The sequence below is a fragment of the Lupinus angustifolius genome, chromosome LG03, assembly GCF_001865875.1.
Source record: "Lupinus angustifolius cultivar Tanjil chromosome LG03, LupAngTanjil_v1.0, whole genome shotgun sequence".
NCBI lineage: Eukaryota > Viridiplantae > Streptophyta > Magnoliopsida > Fabales > Fabaceae > Lupinus > Lupinus angustifolius.
The window spans coordinates 29849300-29862447 of record NC_032011.1 but is presented as its reverse complement, the minus strand read 5'-3'; the positions used below and the strand labels follow the sequence as shown (position 1 = coordinate 29862447).

The window sequence follows — 13148 nt, the reverse complement described above, 5'->3', positions numbered from 1 at the left end:
AGAAACTCAACGAAAAATGAATTGAAGAATTGATTAGTATAATTACAATAGTTTAATGATCAAGATGATTTAAAAGTTCATAATACCTCTTTACAAATTTTCAAAAGTTTATGGGGGTTTTAATAAATTTCTTCTATCTTATTTGTAAAAGATAAATATATGTTATTTTATTAAGTAATATTAATTACATTTAAGTTTATTCATTAATTCATTTTATTTAAAATTTTACTTTTCTCACAATTTTTATAATTGACACCATTTTTAATTTTTAAAATTCCACACACGCATATGCATATGCATATACATATACATATACATATATATATACATATATATATGTATATATATATATGTGTATATATATATATGTGTATATATATATATGTGTATATATGCATGCATGGTGTAGAATTGAAGAGTGTACGTGGAAATGAGTAGTGTTGTTGTATGAAACAAAACAACCAAACAAGACTTGTTATTCCTTAGTTGTCATGTTTAATGTTTTTATCATTTTCTTAGCTTCTTTTCTCCAAACTGTGACTTTGAGAACTGAATGATCATGTCTCAGAATCGAAGTTATTCAACAATGAATATGGTTGATGATGGTAGCAGAAATCGTACAAGAATCTCTAGGAAAAAGAAGCTACTTGTCAATGACAAAGTTGAGGTATTTGATCAAGAAATTAACTTTTTTGTTTTTGAATTTATGGGTTTTTAAAAAAAAAATGGGTTAACCATTTTGTGTCTCGTATCCTTTGATTTTATGCTCCATAACGGTAAGGTTATTTGCGTTGTAACCCTCCGGTCGAAATCGTCAAAACAGTCTTATTGACTACAAGGATAAGACTAAGTATATCTACCTTTCCGGATTTTACTGGGTGGAAGTATCACGGGTTGTGTTGTCCTTTTGATTTCCCGTTTGTCAATTAAGGATTTTGATAAGTTTTCAATATGTCACCAATCCTCAAAATTGTTGGTTTTGTTGATTGAAGTATTGAACTTTTACTAAGATTTGGTTATTGTTTGTTTTCATTCTTTTAATCTTATACAAGTTTTGAATTATGGTACTGTTTATGATAACACAATGGGTTTTGAAAGTCCCATTATTTCTCTTATGTATCACTAGCCCTTTTCTAAATTGTTTTTTTGTTGTGAGAATTGAGAAACATAAAAGCTGTGAATTGTGATACATACATCTGAATTTTTCATTAATTATTATTTTTTATCGGCAAATAGTAGTATGTTAGTATTTACTTTTGACGACATTCGAACCATCAAGCTCCTTCATTCCACCCCTTCTCCCTAAGCATCGGACACCTTATAACTCTTCTTTTCTTTTTAATTTGCTATGGGTGAGACTCGAACCCACAACTTCTTGTATTCCAATCCTTAAACCGTTCCATGTAATCATTAGACCAGCTTACGACTCTCTTTTGGTCATGTTCTTTTGTTTTCAGGTGAGGAGTATGGAAGTAAGTTCTCTAGGCTCATTGAATCCTGGGACAGTTATCCGTTGCGGGAAGAAAAAACGATGTATAAGATATGACAACATTGTAGAAGATGATGGAGTAACTTATTGTGAGCAAGTGGTGAATGTTCCTGCTGTTTTAGATGGTGGAAATTTCGGCTCTTCGCATTCCTACGAACGAATGATCATTAGACCAATCCCTCCTATACTCGAGATTGCGGAACATGATCTTCAATTTGGTCTATGTGTTGATGTTGATTATGAGGAAGCTTGGTGGGAAGGAGTTATATTCGATCGCGATAACGAAATGAAGGAGAGGAACGTATTTTTCCCGGATTTGGGTGATGAAATGAAGATAAGAGTTCAGCAATTGCGGATCACTCAGGACTGGGATGAAGTTTCTGATAGTTGGAAGCAGAGAGGGAAATGGGTGTTCCTCGAGTTAATCGAAGAGATTGCGAGTGAATCGTATATTCCTGTCTCGATCAAACAAATTTATTATGATGTTAGGAAAAGAGATGATTTTTTTGATAAGATCAAGGATTGGACTTGCAATATCAAGGACTTATGGAGAGAGCCAGTAATGGAGATCATTAACCTCTACGCCGATTTAACGATATCGGAAATTTTACATGTCTTAGACCTTCCGAAATGTCTCTCGGAAAAAACATCAGAACATGAGTCAGGTGAACATGAATCTGCTGATAATGTTGCAGCCAATATTCCAATTGTGACTAAACAAGACTCAATTGGACTTAAAACAACAACTAATGTTGAATCAAATGTGAAAGATGTTTGTCCTGTAACAATTGCACTATCATCACCTCTTAAAGATGTTGTAGTTGAACCTGAGATTTGTCCACAAGCTGTTGTCAAATATTACTTATACGCGACAAGGAACGACATCGGCGATAAAAACAAATGGAGATTGAAAGCTAAGAAGCATTTGTTAGCAGAAGGATGGGTCCTCGAGTATCCGAATAAGAACAGGACGAGGGCCGTGTACAAGTCTCCACAAAATCATATCCTGAAAAAACTCAAAGATGCATGCCGAGTATACCTCGAAGCAACCATTCCTAGATGGACTATTGCCGGAATCAGAACTCTAAATGTCTCATCCATCAATGAGGAAGGTGTTGATAGCGATAATATAATCGAGTGTGTGACCAGAATTCTTCAAAAGGATCCTGAATTCAATCTTAGAGATGACTCTCTAGCGAATAGTTCGGCTCCGAATACAAGACATCAACACATGGAGATGCCTAAACTTAACCATTTTCATCAGAAAGCTCAAAATGTTATATCTTGGTTAATAGAAAAAAACAAGGTTCTTGCAAGATCCAAAGTTTATTACCAGGGAAATAGAGGTAGGGACCCTCCGGCGGCCGAAGGGAGGATAACTCGCGACGGAATCAAGTGCAGATGTTGTCACAATATATATGGTATTAATGGCTTTGCTTCTCATGCTAGTGGTAGTAGTGATTTCAGTCCTTCTAGTAATATCTTTCTGAAAGATGGAAGATCACTCTTAGATTGTCAAAGAGAAGTTATGTATGATGATAGGACAAGTGAGACAACAGAAAAACCGAGAAATGATTTCGATGAAGACAAAAATGACGACATTTGTTCTGTTTGTCGATATGGTGGTGATATCATTTTATGCGACAAATGCCCGTCTGCATTTCATAAGGAGTGTATTGGTTTGAAGGTATATTAATTGTTTTCCTTTCACTACGCCAAATATCACAATAAACCACTGTCGTTCAACCGTGTTTGCTTGAATGAGTGTTGTTGATGTTCTTCCACCTTGTTTTTAACATTATTGTTATATTTCACGATGTTTCATTTTTCCCATGTAGGAAATCCCTGATGGTCAATGGTATTGTCCATTATGTCATTGCACGATTTGTCGCAAAACCACAACCAAGAGCATTGAGGATGGACGTTTTCTTACTTGCACTCAGTGTCAACTTAAATGTAAGCTAATAAGTATATTCACTTCAATATTTCATACATTCTCTCTATGTGTACACCATTTTTATATGCATAATTGCATATGTTTTGTCAAAATTACAGTTAGGGATGTGAATTAGAATACCCTTATGTACCTACCTGAATCCAACTGAATTTAATGGAGAAAACCTGATATGATTAGATTTGGGTTTTACCCGAATTCAACTTTTGGGTTCAGGGTTTAGTGCAGTTGATACCCTATCCTGAACCCCATTAATATATGTAAAATTACAAAATTACACATAAATACATATATAAAACCTGTATATAGAGAAATTTGACATGTATATATAGAAATACATGTTTCAGGCGTGTTTCCATTGAGTTTGGAGATAGTATCATCATTTTCAACTCCGCTCAATTCAGGTCTAGGTTTGGGTTTTGGGTTCGGGGTTGGATAAGCACAAACCCGATCCCGATTCGTCCGTTGCCATTTTTAATTACAATGTTAATTGTCTTGTATTTATCAACCCTATGTAGATCATGTTGGATGCTTGAGAAATAGTGGAACAGATCAACATCTGGAACAATGGTTCTGTGGAAAAAATTGCGAAAAGGTACAATAAATTCACTTCCTCCTTCTCTTCATTTAGGAAAAAAATTAATATATCTTGCATGACAAATTAATAGTTTTGCTTCATTCTGATTTTACATTCCTTCTAAGTATTACATTTCCATTTTTTATTGCATTAAATTATTAATAATGACTTTACTTACTCATAAGTGATTTTGATTAATAGTTGCACATGAAATTTTTTAGAATTCATACAATATTTGCTTAGGGCTATGTTCATATCATCCCTTTCAATTATGATTCATTTAATAGTTAATTAGAGCAACCATAAAGACAAAATTTATCTTATTCTTATTTGGGTCTCACACATTGTTTTATAATTTATTACAATTTCTCATAAAATAAAAACAACATATACTTTTTTCACATAATAGCAAACATCATTATTATTCTTATTTGGGTCCTACAACATCTACATTTTCTCCACAACATCTACCTCTTTCCTCACTTTCCCTTGGCTAAGAACAACAAAAAATTGTTCGCAAAAAATAAGAATGACACATTGAAGAACAAAGTAAGAGTACTCTTATTCCGTTAACAACAACCTTAAGAACAACCACGGTGGTTGCGTAAGTAGTGGTGAATGCATGGTTTTGGTGATATTTATGATGTGATAAGCATATAGAATTTGAAGTTATTGTGATGGTTAATGCTACATTTTATGGTTCCTATTTTTTGCAGATATATTATGGCCTTAATGAACTATTAGGAAAGGCAATTTCAGTGGGAGAGAACAATTTAACTTGGACATTGCTAAAGTTTGAAAACCCTAAGAGTAGTGATATTGGTAATACTACTAATAATGACTTCTTGATAGAGTGTTACACCAAACTCAGTGTTGCAGCTTCAGCTATGCATGAATGTTTTGTGCCCCAACAAAACCCTTTCTCTAGAAGAGATATCACAATAGATGTTAAATTCAGCAGATTGTAAGAAATTCAATATTCTATTACCCTTTTTTTGCATATTGTATTTCTGGGTTATACTAATATTTACACAACTGACTTCGAGAATAAGTTTTTTAAATTTACTTTCTATCGTGACCATTAATTATAGGAAAATCTAATGATTTAGATCTACTCACCAATTCAAATCATCGGATTTCCCTAGAATTGATGGTTAGGATTAGGCGTAAGTTTAAAAAACTTACTCTAGGCGTAAGTGGATCCCCTCTCTATTTATATTGTCTTTGGTCATCAAATATGTCTCTAAATTGTGCTGCATTGTTATATGTACTATATAACTTTTTAGGTCAAATCTTCCAAGGTTAAATTTCCAGGGTTTCTACACTGTACTTCTCGAAAAAAATGAAGAACTAGTTAGTGTTGCAAATATTAGGTGAGTACAAGATCTACAAGATTTGACATTTCATTTCATGTTTGAGTTGTAGTTTTTTTATACCTTGTATTTCATGTTCATATGACATGCCATTATATTACATTTTGTAGGGTATATGGAGAAAAGGTGGCAGAAGTACCTCTTGTAGGTACAAGACATCAGTTTCGAAAACTTGGAATGTGTCGCATTTTGATGAGCATGCTTGAAAAGGTAGTCAAAAAAGCATTTAAAAGTATATATATATACAAAGAGAAGTACTGAACAATTCTCGTATAAAAACTGTGAGAACAATAGATATGGGCCTTTAAACAATCATGAATGGTTATGATTAAAAGTTAATTATTGGTCATATGATAGTCATGTGCATGTATCTTTTAATCTTAACCATTCAATCATGATCTAGTGGTCCATACTAAATATTCTCATTTCTCACAATAACACATTATTCTCACATACATTGTTCTCACACGAGTAGCTATATATATATATATATATATGTATGTCTACATTTGTCATTTTTTGTTCTTTATTATATATTCCCTATTGCACTTTTTTCTAAGATATTAGCGGTGTTCTAAATTGCTGATGCCGGTTAATGGTTGTAGTTAATGTGATTATGACCGTTGTGATGTAGATTATGGCCATTGCAGTATGAATTATTTTGTAATTAAAAAGATATATTTAAATTCGATTCGGCCTGATGTAAATTACAGCCACAATTGTTATCTGATGTGGTTGCAACAGTCACCATAACTGCAATATTACGATCGCATCAGGTGATACAATTTGCAATTTAAATTATTGGGTATTAGATCAAAACCATCACCAATTTTGATCAAGTTTCCTATTCTATCATTAATTATGTCATATATATGATCACCTTTTCCTCATTGCAACTTGCATTTTAGGCAATCACTTATCTACTCAACACCCTACTTCATAAGAGAAATTAGCATGCATGATCCTATGTTATGTAGTATATATATTAGCTATTAAAATTTACACACTTTCTCTCAATGAATTTTTCCTATCATGTTACATCATAGACAAAGCATTTAGTAATTTTATGATTTCTGATCATGATCAAATATATTCGGTTTATAAATGGTCCATTATGACATAATTCATGACAATTTATGTTATCAAACTTTACATATTTGGCATGGAGAGGGAGTATAAATCTTCTTTAATTCTTGAAACACTACATTTCTATAAATTTGTTGTATCTATAGTCATAATCCTTCTTAATCACATGCATATTAAATTGTCATTGCATTAAGTTCTAATGTAAAACTCATTTGTGTATGAAAATGACTTGAATTATATCAAGTTTGGTATGATTCTAACTTGAATTTTTCTTTTACTAGGTGCTCATAAATTTGGGAGTTAAGAAGCTAGTTTTGCCTGCCATTCCAGATACACTAGAAACATGGACAAAGTGTTTCGATTTTGTGAACATGACAAGTTCCGATCGAAAACAGTTTTTGGACCATGTTTTCTTAGAATTTCCGGAAACCATCTTGTGCCATAAGGTGTTGACAAGGAATACATCCCCGGATTCAGATTAAATGTACAATAATGTTACGAAAGTTATAATGCATGTTCCTAACATGTACAACAGAGAGAACCCATTCATTGCAACCAAGCAATTGCGGTCGTAATCGGCATCAAGCCTTTTCTATTTGCAAAGCCTAGTATGACAAGGACTCAATTCATTGCAACCAAGCAATTGAAAATTGTAACATTCAAAACATTATTAGAGAGGACAAGCATATTTGAAGCATTGCATACACCATTTCTTTCAAAAATGAAGTGAGACTTTTTATTCAAGTTATAGAGTAAAAAACTATTATAGTATGGACAATGTACATAATATAAACTATAGTGTTACTATAGAAACTTAACATATAATATAGGATAGGTGATATAATTTTCTAATGGTCATGCTAATAATGATGTACATCACATTAGTCTTATGTTAAGGTGGGTTACTATTATAATTTAATATTTCTATTTCTTTGTCTTTTGTATTATCTTTGTTTTAGAAAATTTTGTGAAGAGAGAACTTTTGAGTGAAAAGCCTTTTTGTCTAAAAAATAAGCTAAACCAACCATGTGCAAACCTATAATGTTTGGATTGTGAGTTCTAGAAGAATGAGAACAAGAATAATTAATCTTCAGTTGTAACAATTATACCAAGTAAAGTACATTTGTTCTACTTTAACTTCGATAGAATCAAAATATCCAAACATCAATTTTTACAATATAAGACACAAAATTGTCTTAGCTTTAATTATACTAATTATTTGATATATATATATATATATATATATATATATATATATTAATTTTTGGCAAACTTCTGTAACACATTGTTAATATGTTAAAAAGTAATGTATATTGTACAAGACTATAAAGATGATAGACATACAAAAAAAATAACAAATATATAACTTTCTAGTAAGTCCATCATGTTAAAATCAACCAAAATCAAATGATATATTCATGAGTTAACTAAGGCTAAAAAAGCTAGACAACAAATGTTGAAATCATATCTAAACAGAAACTAATGGTAAATACATAATTAGGTAAAATAATCATTGAACATTCGAAAAATTGGTTACCCATTTGCTGCTATAGCTCATCGGTGAATATTTGGGCCAGATCGAGGAGATACTACTTGGTGGCACGACCTGTAAGACAGCATGTATCAACATGTCTTGACGCGCCATCATATCTTGGATAATCTCTCTCAACTTGCAATTCTCATCTCTAGTGGCAGCCATCTCCCGTTTCAACTCAGCAATCTCGATCACAAGTTGAGAGCACAAATTGCAATTGGAAGATGCACTAACCAAGTTTGCCGATGAATTTTTGAAGGTTGAGTTTGTTAATGTAGAACCTTTTGGATCAAATGCACCAATTAAATTTGAATGGTAAATTGCATCGAGACTATGATCCTTCCACGATTCAAATTGCTCATTACTTGGAATACTTGTAGAGAAGACTCTCATTTGAGTGTGTATATCTGTAAATAAACAAGGACTTTGATTAGAAATTAATTTTCATATTCGTATTACTTCAACATCATTTTGATAACCATCTCTAGAAGATTGGAAATAAAGCTCACCTTCATTGTTTGTGTTGTTGCTTTGACCAGGCTGCTGTATGGATGTAAAAGACGACAACTCGTGCATATTCTGAGCAAGAGGATTATTTAGAGAACACTTTTGTTGATGTAACACAGAACTGCTCGCTCTTTTCAAGTGAAGTTTGTATTTCTGTTATAATCAACAGAATAATAAATCATTAAGGTTCTCTCAATAAAAAGATTATAAAGATTATAGTTATATTAAAAAAAAAAGAATATAAGTAAAGATTAATAAAAATAAAAAATACATACCTGGAGATGACTAGCTACATGTTGATATGTGAGGTTTTCATCATTCATCAATTCAAGAATTTTTTTAGGCAAAGCTTCTACAATCACATTAAAGCTATCATAAGTCACACACTTAATCACTTCATAGCATTGCATAAAACAAAATTGATAATTAAAGCATGATCTTCTCCACCATTCTACTTACGTTAAGGAAAAATAATCAAGAAAGTGTTGAATAATAAGAATGCTTTATAATAATATCTTGAACATTAGGGCATTGTTATATAATAAAAGAAAGAAAGAAACAAGAATGGACTAAGATGATTAGAGAGAGTGAAGAAAGAAAATGTTACATACTCTCAATGCCTAATTGGTTTACAGCATCAAGAAACTTATTGTGAAGTTCTATAGACCATACAAGTCTACCATTCTTCTTCATCTTCTTATTCTCATGCATCATCTTTTCAACAAACATGTTTTTTTGCTGTTCTTGTAGAGTGAGAGTGAGAGAGAGAACGAAAGAAAATAAAAAAATGGATAATATAAAGTATTATGTTTACTTCTTTGTTTCTTTATAAAAGAACATGTAAGTAATTCTTTAAATTAATTAGTGATATGTTCAACTTCATTATTTAATTTAGACTTGTTTTTCCTTAAACCAAATCTATCTATCTATCTATTTATTGTTAGTTGATTTGATTCTATTAAAATAATCACCAATATACTTGATTCATTTTTTCGGTACAAAAATTATATTGTAGATAGTCTCTCTAATTCAAATCTTGTCTTAAAGATTGTATATTGTCTATCTAAAAAATATTGAGTATTAGTTCGAAGTAAATATTCCACCCCTATATATAATGCACTTAAATACTGAAATCTAGTTGATTGAATTTTTGTTATATCTTCTATATGATCTATTACTTAGATGGCTATTATTTTTTAAATAGAATCTTAATTTTATCATTCAATTATGCAATAGTTGAAATCTTGTCTTAAAGATTTCCTTTTTCTTCTTATTTTTTTTTTGTTGATTGAGTGAGACACCTTTCAAATTATCTTTCTCTTTGTTAATTTATGGATCCTGTGGATAAAAGTACCACTTATTCTCCTAATTTTATTATCTCTTGATTAATAAAGTTTTTATTGATAAAAAATAATAATAATTGTGTTCAAATCTATACAATCCAATAGTATAACTAGTTTAAACTATAATTGTATGTTTATCTATACTACTCTACTAATCTAATCTATAACAATACATAGGACAAAATTAGCTAATTATTCCCAAGTTGTGTAATATGATCACTAGTGTCCAATGATTTCTCTTATCACGTGATATTTTCGCAAGACATGCTTATTATTTTGGTGCGATCTTGGCTCCTGTCCTTGAGCAATAGCTTTGTTAGTGTTACACAATAACGTAACTAGTTCTTCCAATGAAGGAACACCAAGTTCAGCTAGGAAGTTTTTCATTCAAACAGCTTTTGCAGCAGCTTCACTTGTTGTTATATACTCTACTTCAATAGTTGCATCAGCTATTTTATCTTGTCTGGATCTTTTCCAACTTATTCCGCCTCCATTCAAAGTGAAGACATAACCAGAAACTGATTTGGCATCATCCTTGTCAGATTAAAAACTTGCATCGTTATAACCCTTTAACTTGAGTTCAGACTCTCCGTATATGAGAAATTGGTCTTTAGTTCTTCTTAAGTAATTAAGAATGGTCTTAACCACTTTCGAATGTTCCTAACCTAGATCTGCTTGATATCGATTAGTTACACCCAATGCATATGCAATATCAGACCGTGTACAAGTCATGATGTACATGATAGCTCTCACTATACTAGCATATGATACTCTATTCATGAGTTCTCTTTCTTCAGTAGTCTTAGGACAATCCTTCCTACTAAGAGTAACTCCAGATCTATAGATAAATAACCTCTTTTGGAATTGTCCATGCTATACATCTTCAAGATGGTATCAATGTACAAAGATTGGGAGAGTCCAAGCAATCTTCTGGATCTATCTCTATACATCTTTATTCCTAGAATAAAAGTTGTTTCTCCTAGATCCTTCACGGAGAACGGTTTTGATAACCAAATCTTTGTAGATTGCAATGCTGGAATATCATGTCCTATGAGCAATATGTCATCAACATATAGCAATAGGAAGATGATCATGCTCCCACTCACTTTTTGTAAACACAAGGTTCTTCTTTACATCTTACAAAACCAATTTTTTTGATTGTGTTGTTAAAGTGAATATTCCAACTTCTAAAAGCTTGCTTTAATCCTTAAATGGACCGTTGTAGCTTGCAAACTTTATTATGATCAGACATAGGTGTGAAACCTTCAGGTTATGTCATGTACACATCATCTTTCAACTCTCCATTAAGAAAAGTGGTTTTCACATCCATCTATCATATTTCATAATCATGGTATGCTGCTATAGCAAGTAGAATTTGAATCCATTTGAGCATTGTCATAGAAGAATAAGTCTCGTCATAATCTATCCCTTCCTTTTGACGATATCCCTTAACAACAAGACAAGCTTTATAAGTCTCAACCTTTCCATTTGCTCTAATCTTTTTCTTCTAAACCCATTTACAACCAATTGGTTTTATGTCATTTGAAGCCTCAACTAAAATACATACTTTGTTAGTCTTCATGGTTCCTATTTCAGATTCCATGACTTCTTGCCACTTCTCACGGTCCAAGCTTTCCATGGCCTCTCCATAACATTTGGGGTCATCATCAATATGATAATCCTCATTTGCTATTGCATCTAGCACCATCAAATTTAATCTATCTGGTGTATGACGTGATCTTGCATATCTTCTTAGAGGCACTTGTGCATCCAAATTCCCTTATTCTGGATGCATTGGTTGTTCCATTTGTTTTTGAACTGGTTCTGTAACTTGTTCCTGAACTACAACCGGGTATTGAACTTCATCAATAAATTTACTGTGCAGTTCTACTGACCATACAAGTCTACCATTCTTCTTCTTATTATTCTCATGCATCATCTTTCCAACAAACATGTTTTTGTTGTTTGTTTGTTTTAAGAAAGAAACCTTTATATGAGAGAATAAAAGGAAATAAAAAATGGGTTATGGAGTTAAATGTATAGTTGCTGTGAGTGTGGAATGAGAAATATTGTTTACTTCTTCGTTTCTTCATAAATGAACATGTAGGAACTTATGAAAAAAGTTAACGTGCTTTCATAGTGATATGTTCCACTTCATTAATTATTTCAGATTTGTTTTTGCTTAAAGCAAATCTATTTAATTATTTATTGTTAGTTGATTCTATTAATCACCAATATATTTGATTCATTTTTTCAAACCATATTGATACATGATCATCATAAGTTTCAGTACAAAAATTGTAGATAGTTTCTCTAATTCAAATCGTGTCTTGTATATTCTTTTTCCAAAAAAATGTGTATTAGTATGGAAGTAAATATTCCACCCCTATATATAATGCACTTAAATACTGAAATCTACTTGATGAATTTTTTTTTGTATCTGTTAGTTAGATGGCTATTATGTATTAAATAGAATCTTATTTTTATCATTCAATTATGCAGTAGTTATAATATTATCTTATTATTTGTAGTATTACGTTTAGTTATTTAATTATTTAGTTGTAGAATAATTTTCTACTTTAGATTGACGAGGGTAGCTTATTATATTTTTAGTAGTAGTATTAAACATTGTTTCTAATTTAGTAGTAGTATTAAACATTGTTTCTAATAATGTCATTGAACAATATATTATTAATGTATGTAATATCTATGCATTGTTAATTTAAAAATTTATATACAGTCAGTATATCATTCACCATCCATCTGTATACTTTTATTTAAGTCAACAATAAGTAAATATGAATAGTAAATGATACATCAAAGATAGAGATCAAAAAGTTAATGAAAATTATTTTTTTTACCATAAGAATTTGTTCTAAGTGTAGTGTTTTGTACACTATTCAAACATAAAAAAAAGTTACATAACTCTTGAAGAGAAAATGATTGGGTTGAAGATAACCTTCCCCAAATATTATGAAGGTGCTAAAAGGATTTTATGGACTTTCCTCTTGGGCAAAAGATAGAGTGAAAGCTTTAGAATTAAATATGGTTGTGGTTTGAGTTTGGAGAAAATGGAGAAAAGGGACTTTGTTTCATAAAATTTCTTCAACTTTCACATACCATGTGTGTACATGTTTAATGGTGGAAATGAACTCTTTGTTGGACATTTGAAACATAAGATATTTATTTTAAACAAACAATTTAAGAAAATGAATACTAACCTAAAAATAAGGTAAGGGACCAATATATAGGTTTTGCCTTAATTTTATTTTGTCATGCATTTGC

At 31.3% G+C, this 13148-nt stretch overlaps 1 protein-coding gene across 1 annotated transcript; it reads left to right on the top strand.

Annotated features, from left to right (window-relative positions):
* Positions 587-7150, top strand: LOC109342495. Its single transcript, XM_019580471.1, has 8 exons — positions 587-667; positions 1458-3176; positions 3328-3445; positions 3962-4038; positions 4737-4984; positions 5307-5393; positions 5504-5603; positions 6761-7150. The coding sequence occupies exons 1-8, from the start codon at positions 587-589 to the stop codon at positions 6959-6961; spliced, it is 2631 nt and encodes an 876-aa protein (XP_019436016.1). The 3' UTR covers positions 6962-7150.